General features: G+C 40.1%; 1 protein-coding gene across 3 annotated transcripts in view; it reads right to left on the bottom strand.

Moving 5' to 3' along the window:
* ALK (ALK receptor tyrosine kinase) overlaps positions 1–17,534 on the bottom strand; it is a 307,302-nt gene that overhangs the window by 93,614 nt on the left and 196,154 nt on the right. For all 3 annotated transcript variants that reach the window (XR_013181530.1, XM_077176040.1, XM_077176041.1), the window contains exon 5: positions 11,387–11,514. Coding sequence is in view for 2 of the 3 variants with exons in the window: in XM_077176040.1 (XP_077032155.1) it covers positions 11,387–11,514 (128 nt within the window). In the remaining variant the exon portion in view is untranslated. The remainder of the gene's footprint in view (positions 1–11,386; positions 11,515–17,534) is intronic.

The raw sequence follows: 17,534 nt of genomic DNA, 5'->3' as shown, positions 1-17,534 counted from the left end.
TGTTTTTTTAGAAATAAGCCTTCTTTTGTAGACCCATTAATAAAATATCTAGAGAGGCTGAAAAACATGGAGCTGAATTCACACAGGTTTCCCAGTGCAGAGAAGCTTCTAGGTCTGACTGGAAGCACCCAGTAAAAGCTGCATGAAGGAAGCCTGTTTTAGTAATGTCGTTTTGTAAAGTATGCCTGGATAGCAACATTAATCTTGCACTCAACAGTCATTTAATTTCTTTCAGGGTTTATTCTAACAGACTTTGAATAAACTCCTGCAAAATAATTACTCTAAAATGATTGATATGGCGTGGTAACCAGTGAGTGTTGGGAATGTTCAATAGAGAATCTGTTTGTTAAAAGATTCCTTGCCTGACCCTATTCATTCACAAGTGAGAAATTGGTGGGCAGACCTTCTAGATTACAGGTATTAAAGCACCCACTGGCTTTAAAAGGATAGTGCTGTTAGAAATCCCAGACAGCAATTCTTCAACCAAAGCATTGTCCCCTTTCTGACACTCTGATGATGCGATGATGTTAAAGGTGGAATGAATTGCCCTCTGAAGTGCCTCTTTTTCTCTCTGTTGACTACAGAGGGACCCTAGAGACCAGCTTTGACATGATGCCTAACTTTCAGATAGCTGAAGTCACAAAAGATGAATACCATCTTGTCTAACTTCATACAACAAAGCACCTGAATGTCTGAACTAAATCTTGCCTAGGGAGATTGAATCTTGTGATATTGTGAATTAGATGACTGGTTTATTATACAGATTTTATTCCCTGACAGTTCAGTTGAGGTCTAGACTGAGAACTGCAAACTGAATTAGCTTTGCAAGTTGAGTTTAGGGGAAAATTTTTTTTTTCTTCTATCCACTGAAAATATTTTCTGGCCTTTGTTCAAACACTGAAAAAAGCAAGCAGCATCAGCAGAATGTTGAGGTGCTAAAAGAAGGTCACCTATATGCTATTAAGATAAAGAAATAGGGAGAAAGGGACAAGTCCATTGCTTGACTCTGTAAACTGGAAAAGAAACTTTCTTCATGTCATCTGAGACTACTGTTTTGAGCAAGACAAATAAATGGAAACCATAATAAACTTCTCTGCAGTGTTTATAGAACAGTATCATGGTGGGCTTGCACTGTAGGAAGAGTTATTTTGCATGACTGATTAACATTTGGTGGCATCTGCCTCATCATGACACTTTAGCTTCATTTAAGCAATTATCCTAATTGTCCAGGAAAAAAGGGCACCGTTTACTTGAAAATAAACAAAAGTCATACGAACCAGGGAGAATTGTTCTGAGAAAGACAACTGTAATGCATTACTGCTGCTGCCTGGTACTGCTAGGAACAGAACCAGCAAGAACAAGCACATTTATTATAATTTGAGGGGAGCTACATGAAGCCACAAATTAGTCCACATTCTACAAATCAACAATTAAGATGAAGACTACTTACTACAATATAAACTTATAATGGAATAAAAATTGCCCTAAAGGTTTTGTGATTCGATTAGACAGGCAAGAATGTTTTATGACTAAAGGGAAAGAGCAGAAGCAGGCTTGTCCAAATGAGAGGAATTGCCTGATTTCACCTGGGAACAGAGAAAGCTAGAGGTGCTCCAAAGATGAAACTAGAAGAAAACAGAAGATAAACACCATAAACATGGAAGACCAAGGCAAAGCACTCTGTGCAAACATGAGCAGTGCAAAATCCCTTGGAACAGAACTTTTCCAACATAGAACAGAAAAGGTTATTTCCATTTCTCAGTTGTCTTAACCAGTTGTTAATTAAAAAAATTTATATAACAGCACAGTAAGATGTATAATTACAAATACTGTGGCAGCTTCAGCCTCTATCTGCAGTAAAAGAAGAGCTGTAACTTAAACCTGACTCTTCTCTTGGCTGTGAAGAGATGAGCAATGATGAAGTAACTGAAGTCCAAATCAGCAATGTTGTGATCAAACCTCCTGTTAGGCTCCTCCGTTTTCAAAAGGATAAATACATAAAGATAATATTTGATAAACATGTGGGGGCAGATCTCCAAGCTGATGCAAACAGTTGAGGCTCCAAAAATTATTGGGATGACGTGCAATGTGCTTTAGTAATTTCACTGGCAGAAACTCTTCACAAGTAACTGCATAGTTACTCACTTCCTTTGCTTTGGGAAATAGCTCCCGTGGAAGAAGTACTTCCTTTACTTGGCTGTCTAAGCCACTGGCAATTTTTGCAGACAGGTGAGTCATTTTGCTACTGTTTTGTTACTGATGTGTACAACAAGAGTACACAGGAGGGCTGAGTTAACACTGTTACCAAAACTTTGCACTTAATGTTTCTGATCTTACAGCAACTGCTTTCCTTTTGTTATGTCTTCATTAACTGATGTTTGTGAACATGTCTACATACACTGTTATTCCATGAGGTGCTTAAAGAGACAACAGTGTCTTTGTGTCTTTTTAGAAATCAATAGCAACACTGATCATATTACAGAAAGTTTGAAATTTCATAATTCTTTTTTTTGTTCTTTTTTATTTTTTAATTTGTTTTTGTACCGCATAACCTAACACTGGATTTATGCAGTTGTTGCTTACAGCTCTAAATGATCTTTTAAAAATCCAGTCCATCATTTGGGCTAAGTGCAAGGAATATTCTGTTGTTTCCAAGAAATCATCTACTCTGGATTGTGGTGCACCCAATTCCACCAAAATAGCTTGGATCCCAGTATGGCACAACCCATCATCTCACAGAACCAGATGGATTGCTTTTCAACTCTGAAAGTTTTTAGGTATCCAAAGAGCTGCACTGTTCATCTGTATTCACATCAAATGAAAGATCAACCACTGATATTTTTGGAACATGATAAATGTTTCTTACAGAGTTGACTAATTTATATTTATATTTCCTTGTAGATCTGAAAAAACATTTCCAAACCTCTGCCTATGCTTACAAATTCACTGATACTCCATCAATCATGTTCCATGAACATTACACTTTTGGAATTGGACCCAGGATCCAGCTGACTCATTTAATTGCTTGCAACCTCCCAGTTATAGAAAACTTCAGCAAGCAGTAATTTTAAAAAGGGAGGGAGGGGAAAAGGTATGTTCTTAAAATTTCTTTCATGTAATAAAAACTGACTGCAATTTAAGATCTTGCCATCCATGTGTGACTTCTGGATCAATAAGCCTTTCTAGCAGGGCTTTCAAAGGCTCAATTCATAAAAGCCCTGTACACCTCATTTATGGAGGCACTTGGTAAAGCTGCCTCCCTTCTCATCCTCATGATGGAAGGCATGTCTCAGGTGCCAGGCAGTAATGATGGCATTTTTGAGAACTCCTAGGGGACTAAGGAGTGTGGTTCCCATTAATTTGTGCTCCAAAGTCACCTGGCAGCTTTTAAACATTGCTCTCTCTCCCCACGTTTTTTGCAACTTCAGAGTAAAAGAATTGCAACATACTGGCTTAATGACACTGCCTGAGACTCTGATGGGCAGCCACTGGTTGTGAATTTCCAAATACAGCATAAAAGACTTTCATTTGTTAAAAGGGCATTCACTGCTTTTGAGAAAACTTGGTTCCCCTTTAAAGATTCTTAAACTTTTCAGGGGACAAAACCCCAGTGCAGTAGTTTTATTCAGCTGTCATTCTATTTATGGGCTATGGATTTGATTTGGAATTACAAGGTTGAGGCTTTTTGGTTTCAGTTGCTCTATTGCAGACTGTCACTCTGTCCCTCAGTGTTGGCACCGAGGTGCCACACCTCTCCCATGCTGGATACAGTGCAGGATTGTAAAAAAAGTCTGTGGGTTGATTTAGTAATTGGTTTGCTCAGAAAGCTGACTGCAGTAGACCTGGCAGAAACAGAACAGCAGGACAAAGCCAGCAGGGCTCCTGAGCCAGGAAGGGGAAGGCTTTGGACAAAAAGAGCTGGAGAGGGTCATATAGCACAACTGGGGCAGATTTACAGTGAGACCTCTCAGACCCAGAAACCAAGCTGGACTTGAACTTTTCAGAGGATAAGCCCCGAGGTACAGAAGTGCCCTGAGCCAAAACCTTAAGGACTCTACCCTGTGAAGAAATAGGAAGAATTACACCTTTTTTTCAATCTTTTATGTACTGCACTACTACAGAGAAGCAGTGACCACCTCAGGACCCACCATTTATATGTGTGACACTTAAGCAGGCTTTAAAAAAAATAAGATTCTTGCTGTTGGCATTATTTCATTTTCAAGCAAACACAGAATACCTTCTTTCCTTATTGTGCCATATTATCTTCATTCTTGTTCTTCATCTTCCAAAATCTATTTTGCTCATTAATGCCTCTGAGGCTCCAGCGAGATGTGCCACCAAATGGGACTAGTTTCCATCTGAACATCCTACATATTTATCTTTGCTTTTGATAATTTTAAATGTTAATGGATTAATTCTTGTGCATTTCATTAAATTTTGACAATTCAGTGCATTTCCCTCACTTGGTTTCTTTGCCGGTTCAAGAGATTATCCACTTAGTTCAGTCTGGTTGACTGAGTGACTATCTGATTAAGCTTGATTGCCCTAGTTAATTAATTGCATTGTAAATGTTTCTTCCAATCACTTTCTAACTGGTCAAACTTTTTAATCATTTCCACCATCTAGACCAATTATTCCTGCCTGATATCCTGTCGTTTGTTCCCAGCGTTAGCGATTTGTCACCATCTCTCCCTCTTTCTGTAGGGATCCTACAAGCAAGGTGGACAGACACTTTTCACAGGAGCACGTAGTGACAGGACAAGAGGGAATGGCTTCAAACCGAGAGAGAAGGTGTTCAGATCAGATATTAGGAAGAAATTCTTCACTGTGGTGAGGCACTGGCACAGGGTGCCCAGAGAAGCTGTGGATGCTCCATCCATGGAAGTGTTCAAGGCCAGATTGGATGGGGCTCTGTGTAACCTGGTCTAGTGGGAGGTGTCCCTCTCCATGGCAAGGGGGTTGGAATTAGATGCTCTTTAAGGTGCCTTTCAACCCAAACCAATTCCCAGTCTGGGATTCTATGTTTCTCTTCTTTTGCTGAATCAGTCTGACTCATTTCCTTTCTGCTCGATCATCTCCCTCTTCTGTTCTGACTTTCTAAGCTTCCCCACTGTCTCTCAGTTCTTCACAAAGACCACTGCAACTCTTCACAAACATGAATCAAGTTGCACAGTCAGATCTCAACAACTCCAAACACCAGTCCTATTTGAACCAACAAAACCTTCCTACAGCTAATAGCGAACTTTATGGATATAAAACAGAACTCTGACCAAAACTATCCCTCTTTTGCAAAATCAGGGATCTCCATGTCCTCTGTTACAGGCCAGCAGTCTTTTGGGGTTTATTAGGGAGAGAAAAAAGGAGAGTGAGACTGTCATCTACTTACACAGTGGAGGCAGATTGCATAAATCTTTGAATCTGGAGTAATACCGGCTTAAAATCATTGGGTCATCCGTAAATCATCATTGTCCTTCCCATTTCTCAAGTGATAATAGCAAATCCTATGATTGTTTTAATAAATCCAAGCAGTTAAAACATCACAAGAAGTAAGTGGCAGCAATTAATAGTAATAAAAATAAGTTCAATTTGGGGAAAGCAGATTACAGAGTTCATTTTCTTTCACTGAATCAATGGCTCCCCTGTTGAAATAAGCCTTAATTAAAGGAGAAGGTCAGGATAAAAATCATATACAGCATTAAAAAGATAATGTATTGGCCAATTCTTCAAGGTGTTAAAAAGTACTTAAGACCCACAAGTGCCAACATTTGCAATGTCTCTTGAGCAGTTCCTAGTACTTCTTATAAGCGGGTCCTTCTCTTCAGACTATTAAGGCTTTGGATTTTAAAGGCTGAGACTTCTCAATTCTGTTTCTTAACCCAAGCCAGCTAACCTTTTCTGAGCTAGAGAGGATAAACCTGCTCATTCTGGTAAGGCACACCTATTTGGAGCTGTGGCAGGTTCAAGCCTTTCCACCTTCTGCGTGAAAACATCTATTTTAAAGATGACTTTTACGTGCATTATAAAACATTTCTTTATATCTCCCTCCTCCATATCTTAAAACCCCAAATATATGGCCAGTTGATTACTAAATAAAACAACAGGACACTGTCCCCTTTTTCACCAAATTAGCATGGCAGACCTATGAAAGCCAAATTCTCTAGATATTCAGGTTTGCTTCCCCCCTGCTGCTCCTTTGATGAGCACATGAAGGTTCTAAATAGATTAAATTATTCAGCATAACCACCACTGTCTAAATCTGGCTCTGCAAGAAGTAGGTGTTCACAGCCAGTAACAGAAATGCATAATCACTAATTCATTACTGCAAGAAGCTACTCTACCAGTAATTGAGTTATTGTGCCTCTTCTGGAAGAAATGTTAAAACTAAATTTGCTTAATTTTTTTTATTCCTAGCATTACAATAACTTAATTTTAAAAAGATGAAAGTGAAAACAAAGATAATCCCCATAACAAGTTCATTAAATTTATTTTACTTAAATTGGCACAAACCACAAGTGAAATAACTTTCACTTTAGAATGACTTTAAAATTATTTAACTTCACTACAGCCACCACCCTCATCTGCACAGCAGTATTTCCTCTGACACAAGATCCCTACAGGATTGAGACACAAGCAGGTTAGAGATAGTTTTTGGCACACAAGCTGAAATCAGAATAATCAGTCATAGCTGATGAGGGAGCAGAGGTGAATGGGGAAAGAAGGTGGTCGCCAAAGCATTTGGAAGCAAATATTCCTAAAATAGTAAGGCTTTTCCAAATGCCTACTTAGTGAAATTAGACCCACAGGAAAACCAGACCAGTTGAACTGTGTAAAGAGCATAGGCCACTTGTTGGAAAATACAGCCAGTCTGCCTAATTTTATTTTTTTAAATGAAGAAACATAATGCCAACATACTGAATAATCCTGCTGGTTTCAATTAGCTCTGGACCTTTTCTCTGGCTCAGTAAGGTTCTTAACCATGGCATTAATGCCAAAGGAAATGATCCAGCTTCTTTTACACAAAAATTACCTGGACAGGCCAAGTAATATTATGGTAAATGTTAATCCTAAACCTCAGATAGAGACAGCTACTTCTGAAATTATGACTACTTTAGTTTTTTGAATCCTGTTTATTTTTGTTTTATAACAATGACAAAATACTGACTGCTCATTTTCTGCTGACCTGTTCTCCTGTATTTCTGGACAGAGGTGGATCTCCAAATCATATAAGATGACATGATTGATTCTACTGAAAGTTCATACCTTCACTCCTCCATCCCATAAAGAGAACCAAGCAAATAATGAAACATAAAATATTGTCACAATTAATCTAGTGGTTTAAAAAACTTCTGTAAATATCTTGCAATTCTACCCAAATGAAAATTACTTAAATGCCATACAATTTTTTTTTCAATCAATAATTAGCATCTAAATGAGCTGTGTGTCATGTGGGGCTTCAGCTTGAAATGTATGTTTAATTATTTTTATAGTGAGAAGATGCAGTTCCTGGAGCAACTCCCCAGGGATGTGGGAGAGGCCTCATCACTGGAGGTCTCAAGATGCAGCTGGGTCAGGGGTCTAGATAATCTCCCCCAGATTCCCTTTCACACAAAATTCTGCCAGATTCTCTTTTGAGTTTCCTTCCAACCTGGCCCGTTCTGTGATTCTCTCTCATAAACTGATATAATCTCAGTCTTCTGTTGGGAAGAGGTTAACTTTTCTAGCCAATTTTCCAATAGGAAGCATCAAGAACTCGTTTTGAAAAGGGGCTCACTGGTATTTCATTAAGTTCAGTTAACCACAACATCCTGTCATTGAATTAATTTATAAGACAAACTGCAAAAAGAGAGCATGTGGGAAAACTGAAATGATACATACCCGGGTTTTGTCCGAATGCACAGAAACATCATTTTAGTAATGATTCAGATGCATAAGCAATCTTGTCTGGAGAGAGCCCTTATTGATCTCCTGCAGCTGATTCATAAATCTGTTGCTAGAATATTTATCAAGCGGTATCATGAAAAATTCTATCTGGCGGTTGATCATATTTCCTCCACATGTTGTAAGTCTGTATTTTCACTCTTCCTTTGCTCGCTCTCCTTTCAGTAAAATTACCTCCTGATCTTCAAAAATTTTCCTTTCCTGAGAGGTCCTGTGCTTTTGATCACGGATTTTGCCTTTAGTACAACCTTAACTCCAACTTTCAGAAATTTGCATACATATTACAGCCATCAGATCATTACAGAACTAACTGCCTACCAGCTCCAAAGGTAATGTGTGTTTCTGGGTACTTTCAGTATCTACTGAAAAAAGGCAATTGCTGAGTGGACAGAAGCATTAACTTAATCAACAGCACACGGTTTCTCCCCTCTCCAAAATAAATGGTTTTTATGTTGCTTACTGAGCTTGAAAACTTGAAAGCTAAGTGCTTCCTCTTGGACAGGCTGAGTGTCTGAAATAACTGCTTTTAACAGCCCTGGAGCATCATTAAAGCTTTAAGACATTTCAGAAGCATTTGGTCTCCACGCCCCTTAGGTAAAAATTTACTTAGAATTGGTAAATCGAACATTGCTAAGTCAAACAATGTCTTGTCATTTACTTGTGCCTACTAATAAGTACTTTAATTAAGACTTTTGGAAATAAGTTAGCAAATTAATTAATTTACAACTGCAATAAAAAAATCAGTAAGAAACCCATTAAATATCATAAATAAGTCAATACATTACTTAAGAAATGAACTCTATTTTTATTACTAGAAATTACCATCCACTATAAAATGCCACAGTACCAATTACTTTACTTGTATAAGTTACAAATTTCTTAACTGATGTTATTAAATTAATATATTACTTCTCTGTAATTTGTATTTTTTTTTGCTTTTGCTACTGCACTTATTTAAATAGTAAGTTGTAAGAAAGAGAATTAGGCAATCAATAGCTTAGGTTTTACACACTGACAAACACAATTTGCCTCACATTTAAGTCAGTAATTGAAAGTCAATTGGTTGTAGCAGTCCAGGCAATGCTACCTGTTAGCTGTCCTGAGACAAAACCTACAGAAGTACAACCACTCTTTGTACTGACTGTAGGGGCTCTCTGATCAGATTCGAATCCTAAGTTCGAGAAAAGACTGTAAGAACTTTCCTTCTATTATGGGAATTGGGAAATATGAAGATATTCAAGTGACAATTAACTAGACTTTTTTGATTTTTTTAAAAATTCAGAATTTTAGCAGCATCAGAATCTCCTTAAGTTTTTTATTTCCCATTCGATCCCATATAAACAGTTATTTTTCAGATCAGATGAAATATTTTTTTCCTATACAAAATCTTTTCTAAGATTTTGCATAGGAAAATTAAGGATTAATTAAGGGTATAAAAAAAAATGGAATCACCAACGTGCAAAAGCAAATTCCAACCTCAAAATTCGGCATTCTTCAAGCCCTTGTTGTTTTTCACCCAGAGGGTGCTTGGGCCCTGGAACTCTCCGGGCTCTCCAGGGCAGTGGTCACAGCACCAAGTCTGACAGAGTGCCAGAAGGGTTTGGAGGATGCTCTCAGGCACATGGGTGACTCTTGGGGTGTTCTGTGCAGGGCTGGGATTTGGACTCAATGATCCTCATGGGCCCCTCCCAACTCAGCATATTCTGTGATTCTTTCTATATCTGCGCCTGTGGAAATGGTACCCTAACTTCCTAAGACTGTATGTACTCCCTAATTTATTTTTAAATGGTGTTTATGGTCTTCAAAAGGCTTAGAAAAATCAGGCTGAAGGCATGTTTCTATTTCTTAGATATTTCTTTCTCAAATTCACCCATGTTTTATGTGCTTCAGCAGCATTAAGGTATCCAAGTAGCTAAGCTGCCCAAAGGCTTCTAACAGCTGCAGAAAAATTAGATTTAGATTAATCTTTTTTTATTGCTTTCCCTATTTTCTCCAAGCTTAAGGTGTCACCCTCAGCTGCTCATCACTACCTCTTTCCTTGTAAAAGTACACTGCCACATCTTCAGCTGTACACAAAAGGCTTAGTGACCTAAACCAACTGAGAATAAGAGAACAAGTGGTTTTGTTCTCTGGTGGCATTGTTCTTACACTGTGTCCTATAAGCAGGGCAGAGGAGTAGGTGTTTGCTACAAATCTGCAGGCAAATTGGGACATTTGTTCCTTCTTTTGCTCAGAATGAATCTAAATGGCCTCAGCCCTTGACATCCATCATTGCACAGCAGTGCTTGCTGTTGGTCAGAACTCCCAGCCCAGCACCTTGGACTCACCCCTGAGTGCTCCCAAAAGAGGAGATCCTGTGCCCACAGTCTGTTGCACTGAATTCCCAAAGCATTGGGGATGACTCGTGTCCTTACACCAGCAGCAGAACAGGCACCTTCTGTCTGAACATGCCTTTGCTTCCAGCACAATGTCAGGCTGCTCCTTGTTGGAGCTTAGAGAGCACCTTTATGTACAAACAGTGCAATAAATCCTTTAATACAACTGGCCTTTGTGGAGAGCAAGGTAAATGACCAAAATAATGTATGTTCTGCAGCACATTTCCCTGTCCTAGAGAGGCTGAAAGGAAGGACATGCAGCTCAACTCAGCACTACTCCAAATAAATAAAATGGACAAAAAGTAATGTGTTAAGAGCTATAAGTAGTAATATTCTTCACTGACACGCCACCTAAAGATTTCAGAATGATTCACAGAGTCCATAAAACTAGTAGAACTAATATGCAGCTGCTTCTGGCACAGAGCACTGAATTTACATACTTGGATTAATTACACAGCTTGTATTTAAAAAAGTAACCCCCATTTAGGTTGCCCATTATTAAAATTCCACACATTACATGAAGCTATTAGGGCTGCTCAGCAGTAACTGCTTTGGAACATTGCCAAAGAAAGGCATACTTTATTAGAATCAAGTTTTCCGCAGTTGTTTAAAAAACAACCCTGAAATTTGTAACCATGAACATAAAAAAAGGATGGCTTGCAAGGTGTCTGTCAAGGAAGCCCTCATCTGCTCTACTTTCTACTGCAGAAAAGTGAAGTTGTCAGGATATGCATCTGGCAAGCCAGGATGAATACTGCTTCTTTTCTCTCCAAATTAAATTTTCATAGCTATTCTTCCCAAATGGGAAAAAAAAAACCCCAAAAAAAAAAACCCCAAAAAAGGCAAAGCAAACCAAAACAACAAACTTGTTTTCAACTTCTTGAAGGAAAGTTTTAAGGCAACATTAGAAAAGATCCTTCCCTGAGAAGGACCCTATTTTATTTTTTAAAATTTAAATTATTCATTTGACAAGAACCTTTCCTTCTGTGGCATCTGCAGCAGTCAGAAATCGTGCTTCTCTCCACAAAGGCATCAAAGCACTATAAGCTAGAAACAATAAAATACTCTGTTACCTGAGCTGCAGTTCTTCATGGCGAAGGAATCCACTGCTGCCACGCTCTTGTTCCCATTAGGAACATATTCCAGTGAGATCCGAAATGGTTTCTCCAGGTGTCCAACTCTCCTTTGAAGCAACACCCATCTGGTCTCATCACAGAGCAAGAGGAAAGAACACAGGAGAAGAGCTGTAAGAAAGGCTACTGCTTTACAAATACCAAATCCCCCAAAGGAGCAGCTCCACTTATGGCTGGTCACACTGCACCTCCTACCCCAGACCTCACTTCCCTCACAGTGCCCCATGCTCCGGGCCTTTCCCTCCCATGGATTCTGCAAAAGCAGGATTCTAAGCACCAAGATTTCCACCCAGCTAAGATGTGGAAACCCAACTAAACAACAGCTCCTTTCTGTCACACTTCTGTGCCCGCAGATGTCTGCCTGCTGTTTAAAGGAAGCTTAACTCTCTGTGCAAAGAAAGCTGTGAAATCTGTAGCACACGTGCACATCCTCTTTAAATATCATTCCTGAGCCTCACCAAAAACTCTCTTAGTCACTCAGGAAATAAGGCAGTCTCCAGGGCTGTGCAATAGCTCTGAATTCCCAGCACTGCATCACTGGTTGAGGTAACACATTTTGCTTTTAAAGCAGTTGGCCGGAACGTCTACCTGTGCACGAAGCACCACATCTAAAATGTGTCATTTCTCCTCCTCCACTTCCTGTCCCTCTTTTCCTGCTTACCTCCTTCCCAAATGACAAAAATTCCCAGCAAGTAAATCAAGGAAATGAATTAGCAGCCCTGGAGATTAACATCCACACTCCAAGACTGCTACCTACAACTTAAGTCTGCTTGTTGCCAAGAGTAAATGAGAACAAAAAGCCTGTATGAGCTTTATTTATTCCCTGAGATGCTGGAAGACATCACTGCCTGGCTGCCTACCTCCTCCCCTCCAATCAGCTGGGTCTGCTGCTTTACCTGAAATAACTTCCAGCCAGAGAGCACAAAAACTATTCGTAGACCCCTGATTCCAATTCTGTATCCCACAAGACATGTCTAAAGGTAGACAGTTAAAATAAAATCTGTATTTTTGCCAATATTCTGGAATTCTGCTAGAAAAAAGTTAAGGAATTAAATACTTGTACAATAACATGGCCTGGCCCATCTCCCTTTTCATCCTGGGGCACAGGCTGCCAATAAAACCACTTGACACCATTTGTGAACAGTTCCCAAGAGGCACTGTTACCTCAGCAGTGATACAGATCCCATCCCCTGTTCCACTCCAGGTTATCAGGGCCTGCTCACTAACCATAAACATGATCAGAGACAACAGATTCTGTAAAGTCACTCAGCCACTACTAATGCAATTTTTTCACATTTCTCTTCTGTTACAGGAAGAATTCAGCACCAAGGGAAAAGTCCCTTTGTAGCATACTGTAAGTGGTCAGCTGGAGCCTAACAAACCAACAGGGCCTCACAAAGCCTATTAGGAAATGCAGCTCCAGCTGCAACTTTTGAAAGATGAGACCAAAAATGTATTGCGTTTCCTTAAGTTGTTTTCAAACACCAGTATTAAGCATTTTAGGGGAAGAGTGTAATTATTTCTAGTTGTCAGAAATTTTTCATTGCCCTTTGACAAAAGCCCAAAGCTTTTTATTCCTCTTACAAAAAGATTTCCTTGTCAAGTACCCCCACCACCTCCCTGTATATGTGTTTGTGTTTGTCCATGAGCTGGGAAAAAGAACACTTTTTTTGCGGGGGAAGGGAGGGAACCCTCTGGAACAGATCTTCTGAGCAAAAGAGGCTACACAGTTTATCTGGCACGGATTTCAAGAATCTCCTTCTCCAGAAGCATGCCAAAATCTGGATGTTATGAAGTTAAGAAACCCTTCCAAAAGGAAATATAACAACATGTGCATATGACATTTGCACCAACTGACCATCACTTGGTGCCTGCTGTGAGCATGGATCAATCCTAAATTGCAGACTCTACACTGTGACAGAAGCTAGGAGACTTTTCTTGGTTCCAGAGGCAGACATGTTGTTTGTCTCCTCAGGGACACAGTGGTGTCATTATGCTCCACTGAACTCAACAAAATTCCCAGCAGGCAAGGAAGCTGCTGACAGGTATGTGAAGGACCTAAAGAATTGAAGTCCTAAGCAAAGGTTGCAGAAGGACCCTGCTGGCAACTATTGCAGTTCAATGTGCAACTCAGAAAAACAAACACAGCTTTTTCATGATTTACTAGGTGTCCTCCTCCCTCTTTTTCCATTGAGAAGAGTGAAAATAGACTGCTAAATTTCATTTTTTGTTTACAGTTATTTTTATTTTCACATCTCATCTTCCACCTTCTGTGCTCTAGGCTCCCACTTGAGAGGAGGATGTTGAGTCCTCACTCTTTTTCTGTCCCACTCCCCCCAGAGATAAATCTGCTTTTGCTGAAATTAAATAGAATAAAGCATTGAGAGTATTTTAAATGCCTAGCTTCTGTGTGAGTTATTTCTTCTGATGTCATCTCAACTTAGGTATATTATAAGGATTAGAGGATACAAATTTCCCTACAAATAGAGCCAAAACTAACCCTGGATTAAATTTGATTATGAAATACAAAAGCATCTGTATGTCATGAAAATTGTTTTCCTCAGCTTCAGAAGACTGATGGATTTTAATTCCAAGTACGCAGTGGCTCTCAACAATGATTTCCATTTCTGTGCTACTGCTAACCCTCTGGATAAATGTGCCAGGAGTTTTAGGAATTGCTTTTTTGAGTTACTGGTGCAATAACTTTAGTTTGAGATTCTCAGGCCTCTCATAGTTTACCACAGAAACTTTATTAACTCCCAGAGCTGTTGCCAAGCAGGTGTTTTATATCACCACCACACAAGACTGGAAAAGGCAGACTCACTCAAGCCCAGATTCATTACTAAATATATTCATACTTTGTGGTACAAATTCCTACAATAGGGTGCCTGAGATTCAGAGATTCATGTGAAAAGAAATTCCAAGTATCAGCATCTTATTTTGGAGACAAAGATGACATTAACTGGGGGATTTATCAGGGACATTAAAAATAGCTCCAGGGTCAGCAGAGGCACCTGTGGGCAAATTCGGATAGGAATCAGTTCTGCAATCATTCTGTGGCAGATTTGGGACTCTGATCTCCAGACCTTCTGTATAACACACTGTATTACACAGACCCACACTCATTTGCACATCCTGTACTATAGATAGGCTGCCTGGCAGCAGCATCAGCAAGATCTACTTCAGCATAACCAATACATATTAGATGTTAATTAGCATAGCTTTATTAAATTTCTATCAGTGGTCTACATGTTATGAATCTAATTTTAGAAAGCATTTTAGCAAGGTAACAGAAAGCTACTTCAGTTGTCTTTTGGGATAGATGGGGAAACACCATGTAAGGAGCCTCATACTGGAGTCATACTTTACCAGCCTGACAGGTTTCTTTGCTGAGATGATAGCACAGAAATAGCACAATGAGGTGATAGCACCTTCTTGCTCGAGGAGGAGGGCAGTGGATGTTGCTTACCTTGACTTTGATAAGTTTCCAGTACTCTCTCCCATTCCGTCACCACTGACTGATGGAAGCTCAGACTGTGAGCGGGCAGTGAGGTGGACTGCCTTGGAGGGTTATCACCAATGTGCCAAGTGCAGCTGGAAGCCAGTCATTGGGAGTACACCTCTGGTTTCAGAGTGTTTTCTGTCTTCACTGATGGCCTGGATCATGGCACAGGCTGCACTACCAACAAGCTTCCAGCAAGACTGGGAGAAGCAACTGATGCACGGGACAGTTGGGCTGCCACTGGGAGAGGCTGGAAATTTGGGTCAACAGGAACCTCATGAAGTTCAAGAAAAAGAAATGCAAAGTGCTGCCTCTGCAGAGGAACAACCTCATGCACCAGCACAGGCCAGAAAGTGGCTTTGCAGAGGACAACCTGTGGGTCCTGGTATACAAAATGCTGAGCCTAAGCTAGAAACATACCCCCAGTGACAAGAAAGGCCAATATTTTCCCAGGCTACACTGGGAAACACAGATCAAAGGGGTGATCCTTCCTCACTACTCAGCTCTGGAGAGACACTTCTGGAGGACCAGGTCCAGGGCAGCCCTTTCCTGCACAAGACAGACATGAGGTACAGAAGTGAGTCCAGCAAACAGCCACAGGGATGATTTAGGTACTGGAGCATCTGACATATAATAGGAGGCTGGGATTGCTTAGCCTGGAGAAGAGGAGGCTCAGGAAGTATCTTATCAGTGTTGATCCATTATGAGTGAATGAAAAGGAGACAGATTTGTACAAGGGTATCCAATGAAAGGAAAACAGGCAAGCACAAGGCACTTTTCTTGGACTGAAAGACCAGAAATTCCATGAAAACACAAGAGAAAGCTTACTTGCTTTAAGAGTGACTGAACACTGGAACAAGTTGCCCAGAAATCTTATGGAGCCTCTATTTCCAGATATTTAAAGTGGGAATGGATATAGCTTTGGGTAACCTGCTTTAGCTCACCCTGCATCAAGAAGGGAAGTTGGACTACTCAGTCTCAGGGGTTCCTTCCAACCTCAACCATTCTGCATTTGTGAAACACAGGACCCAAAAGCAAACAACAGTAGGTAACAGATTACTCCTGTTATCCTCTGCATGACCTCCAAGCACTCTACAGAGTGATCACTCAGCCCAGTAAGCTGACAACTGCAAGGACAAAGGCATCACTTATGCTACCCAGAGCTATCATCACATAGCCTTCAACATCATGGCCTATTTCTACCACAACAGTGGCCATAATAACCATGATGATCACTCTGGATACTGTCTCAAGCAGTAAAAAATTCTGCAGTTTAACATTTTAATTTAAACTTTTATACTGCAAAGCAACACACTATGTTGCATTGTTTAGGCACTGCTCAGTGTATTGTTACAAGTCAGATCCATCAGGTCTTTCACTGAAGCTGCATTAAGAAAGAAATTGTCTCAGATATCTAGAATCTGCAATATACATCAGTTTAGACAGAAACTAATAGCACTGTGGTCTTCAGTGATAGAGTAACCCAAAATCCTAGATACAAATATTTTCATACTTTAGAAAAGGTCAGACCTGGATGAGGATGTCACCTAGAAAGAATTAGTTGCTTAAAGAAAGCCTGGGCAACACCCAGAGTTTCTATCAGAAGGCTTTTCTCCAAAACAGAAAACACTACTGAGAGAACCTGAGCTCAGCTTTACACAGGGGAGCAAGGGCTACATTTTCAAATGGCTTCTTCATACTCAGTCCTTAATGTGAAGGTGAGCTGGACACAACCTTTGGCCTCTCTCAGCTCTGCAAGGGTGAGGTGCTGGGTCCCAAACAAGCCAAAGTACTTCTCTGTAGCCTAACTTTTCTTAAGTGCCCCATCCATGACTCAGTTGGCTAGGCTCTAGGTTTCAGAAGCCACAATCCAGTTGTCATGGAAACTTGAGAGGTAGTTAAGACGCTCTGGTTGTTCATGCAGCATGTAGCTTCAGAAGGAACACTTTCCTGATTAATTCTAATCGATACACTAATGCTTTGGATGCCATTTTGCATGCTCCTCTGGGTAATGCCAGCACTGATTAATTGCAAGTTCAAGTCAGGATGATCTCTTAGAGGCAGTGCATTAAAAAAAAAGTGTTAGAACTCTCAAGTAAAGTCTCAAGCCAGAACCCTGCATTTGTCTGCCTTCATGGCTAAATGATTTTGAATCCAATTAACACTCACATACTCTTTCATCCTATTAAAGAGGGGTTTCAAAATGCTTGATTGCAGCAAGCTTTGGGACTCCAGTTTACTCCCATGTACAGCAATCATCTTTGTGATCATTCCCCAGACTTCCAGCTAATTCTGGAAGGTAGAATTAATTTCTGTGCTGTCAGCCAGTCTGACACCTGTGCTGCCACCTGTGCCACCACTGTCTTCAGAGGAGTGCAGTTTGCACTGAGCCAACAGCAGAAGTTAAGTTTCACCCAGAATACTGTCCTAGCTTTGACAGACCCCCCACTTTCTCACTTTCACAGAAAATTTGAAAGCAAGTCTTCCACTTACAACAAAAGTATGGAAATTATTAGCAAGAAGCCCCAAAGAACTAGTGTTTAAATCACAGTAAATCAGGGCTAACTGAACTGTATTGTGGGGAAT

Source organism: Agelaius phoeniceus, chromosome 3 (assembly GCF_051311805.1).
Source record: "Agelaius phoeniceus isolate bAgePho1 chromosome 3, bAgePho1.hap1, whole genome shotgun sequence".
Taxonomy (NCBI): Eukaryota; Metazoa; Chordata; class Aves; order Passeriformes; family Icteridae; genus Agelaius; species Agelaius phoeniceus.
Note: the sequence above shows the minus strand (reverse complement) of the source record. Positions and strands in the feature narration are given on the sequence as shown.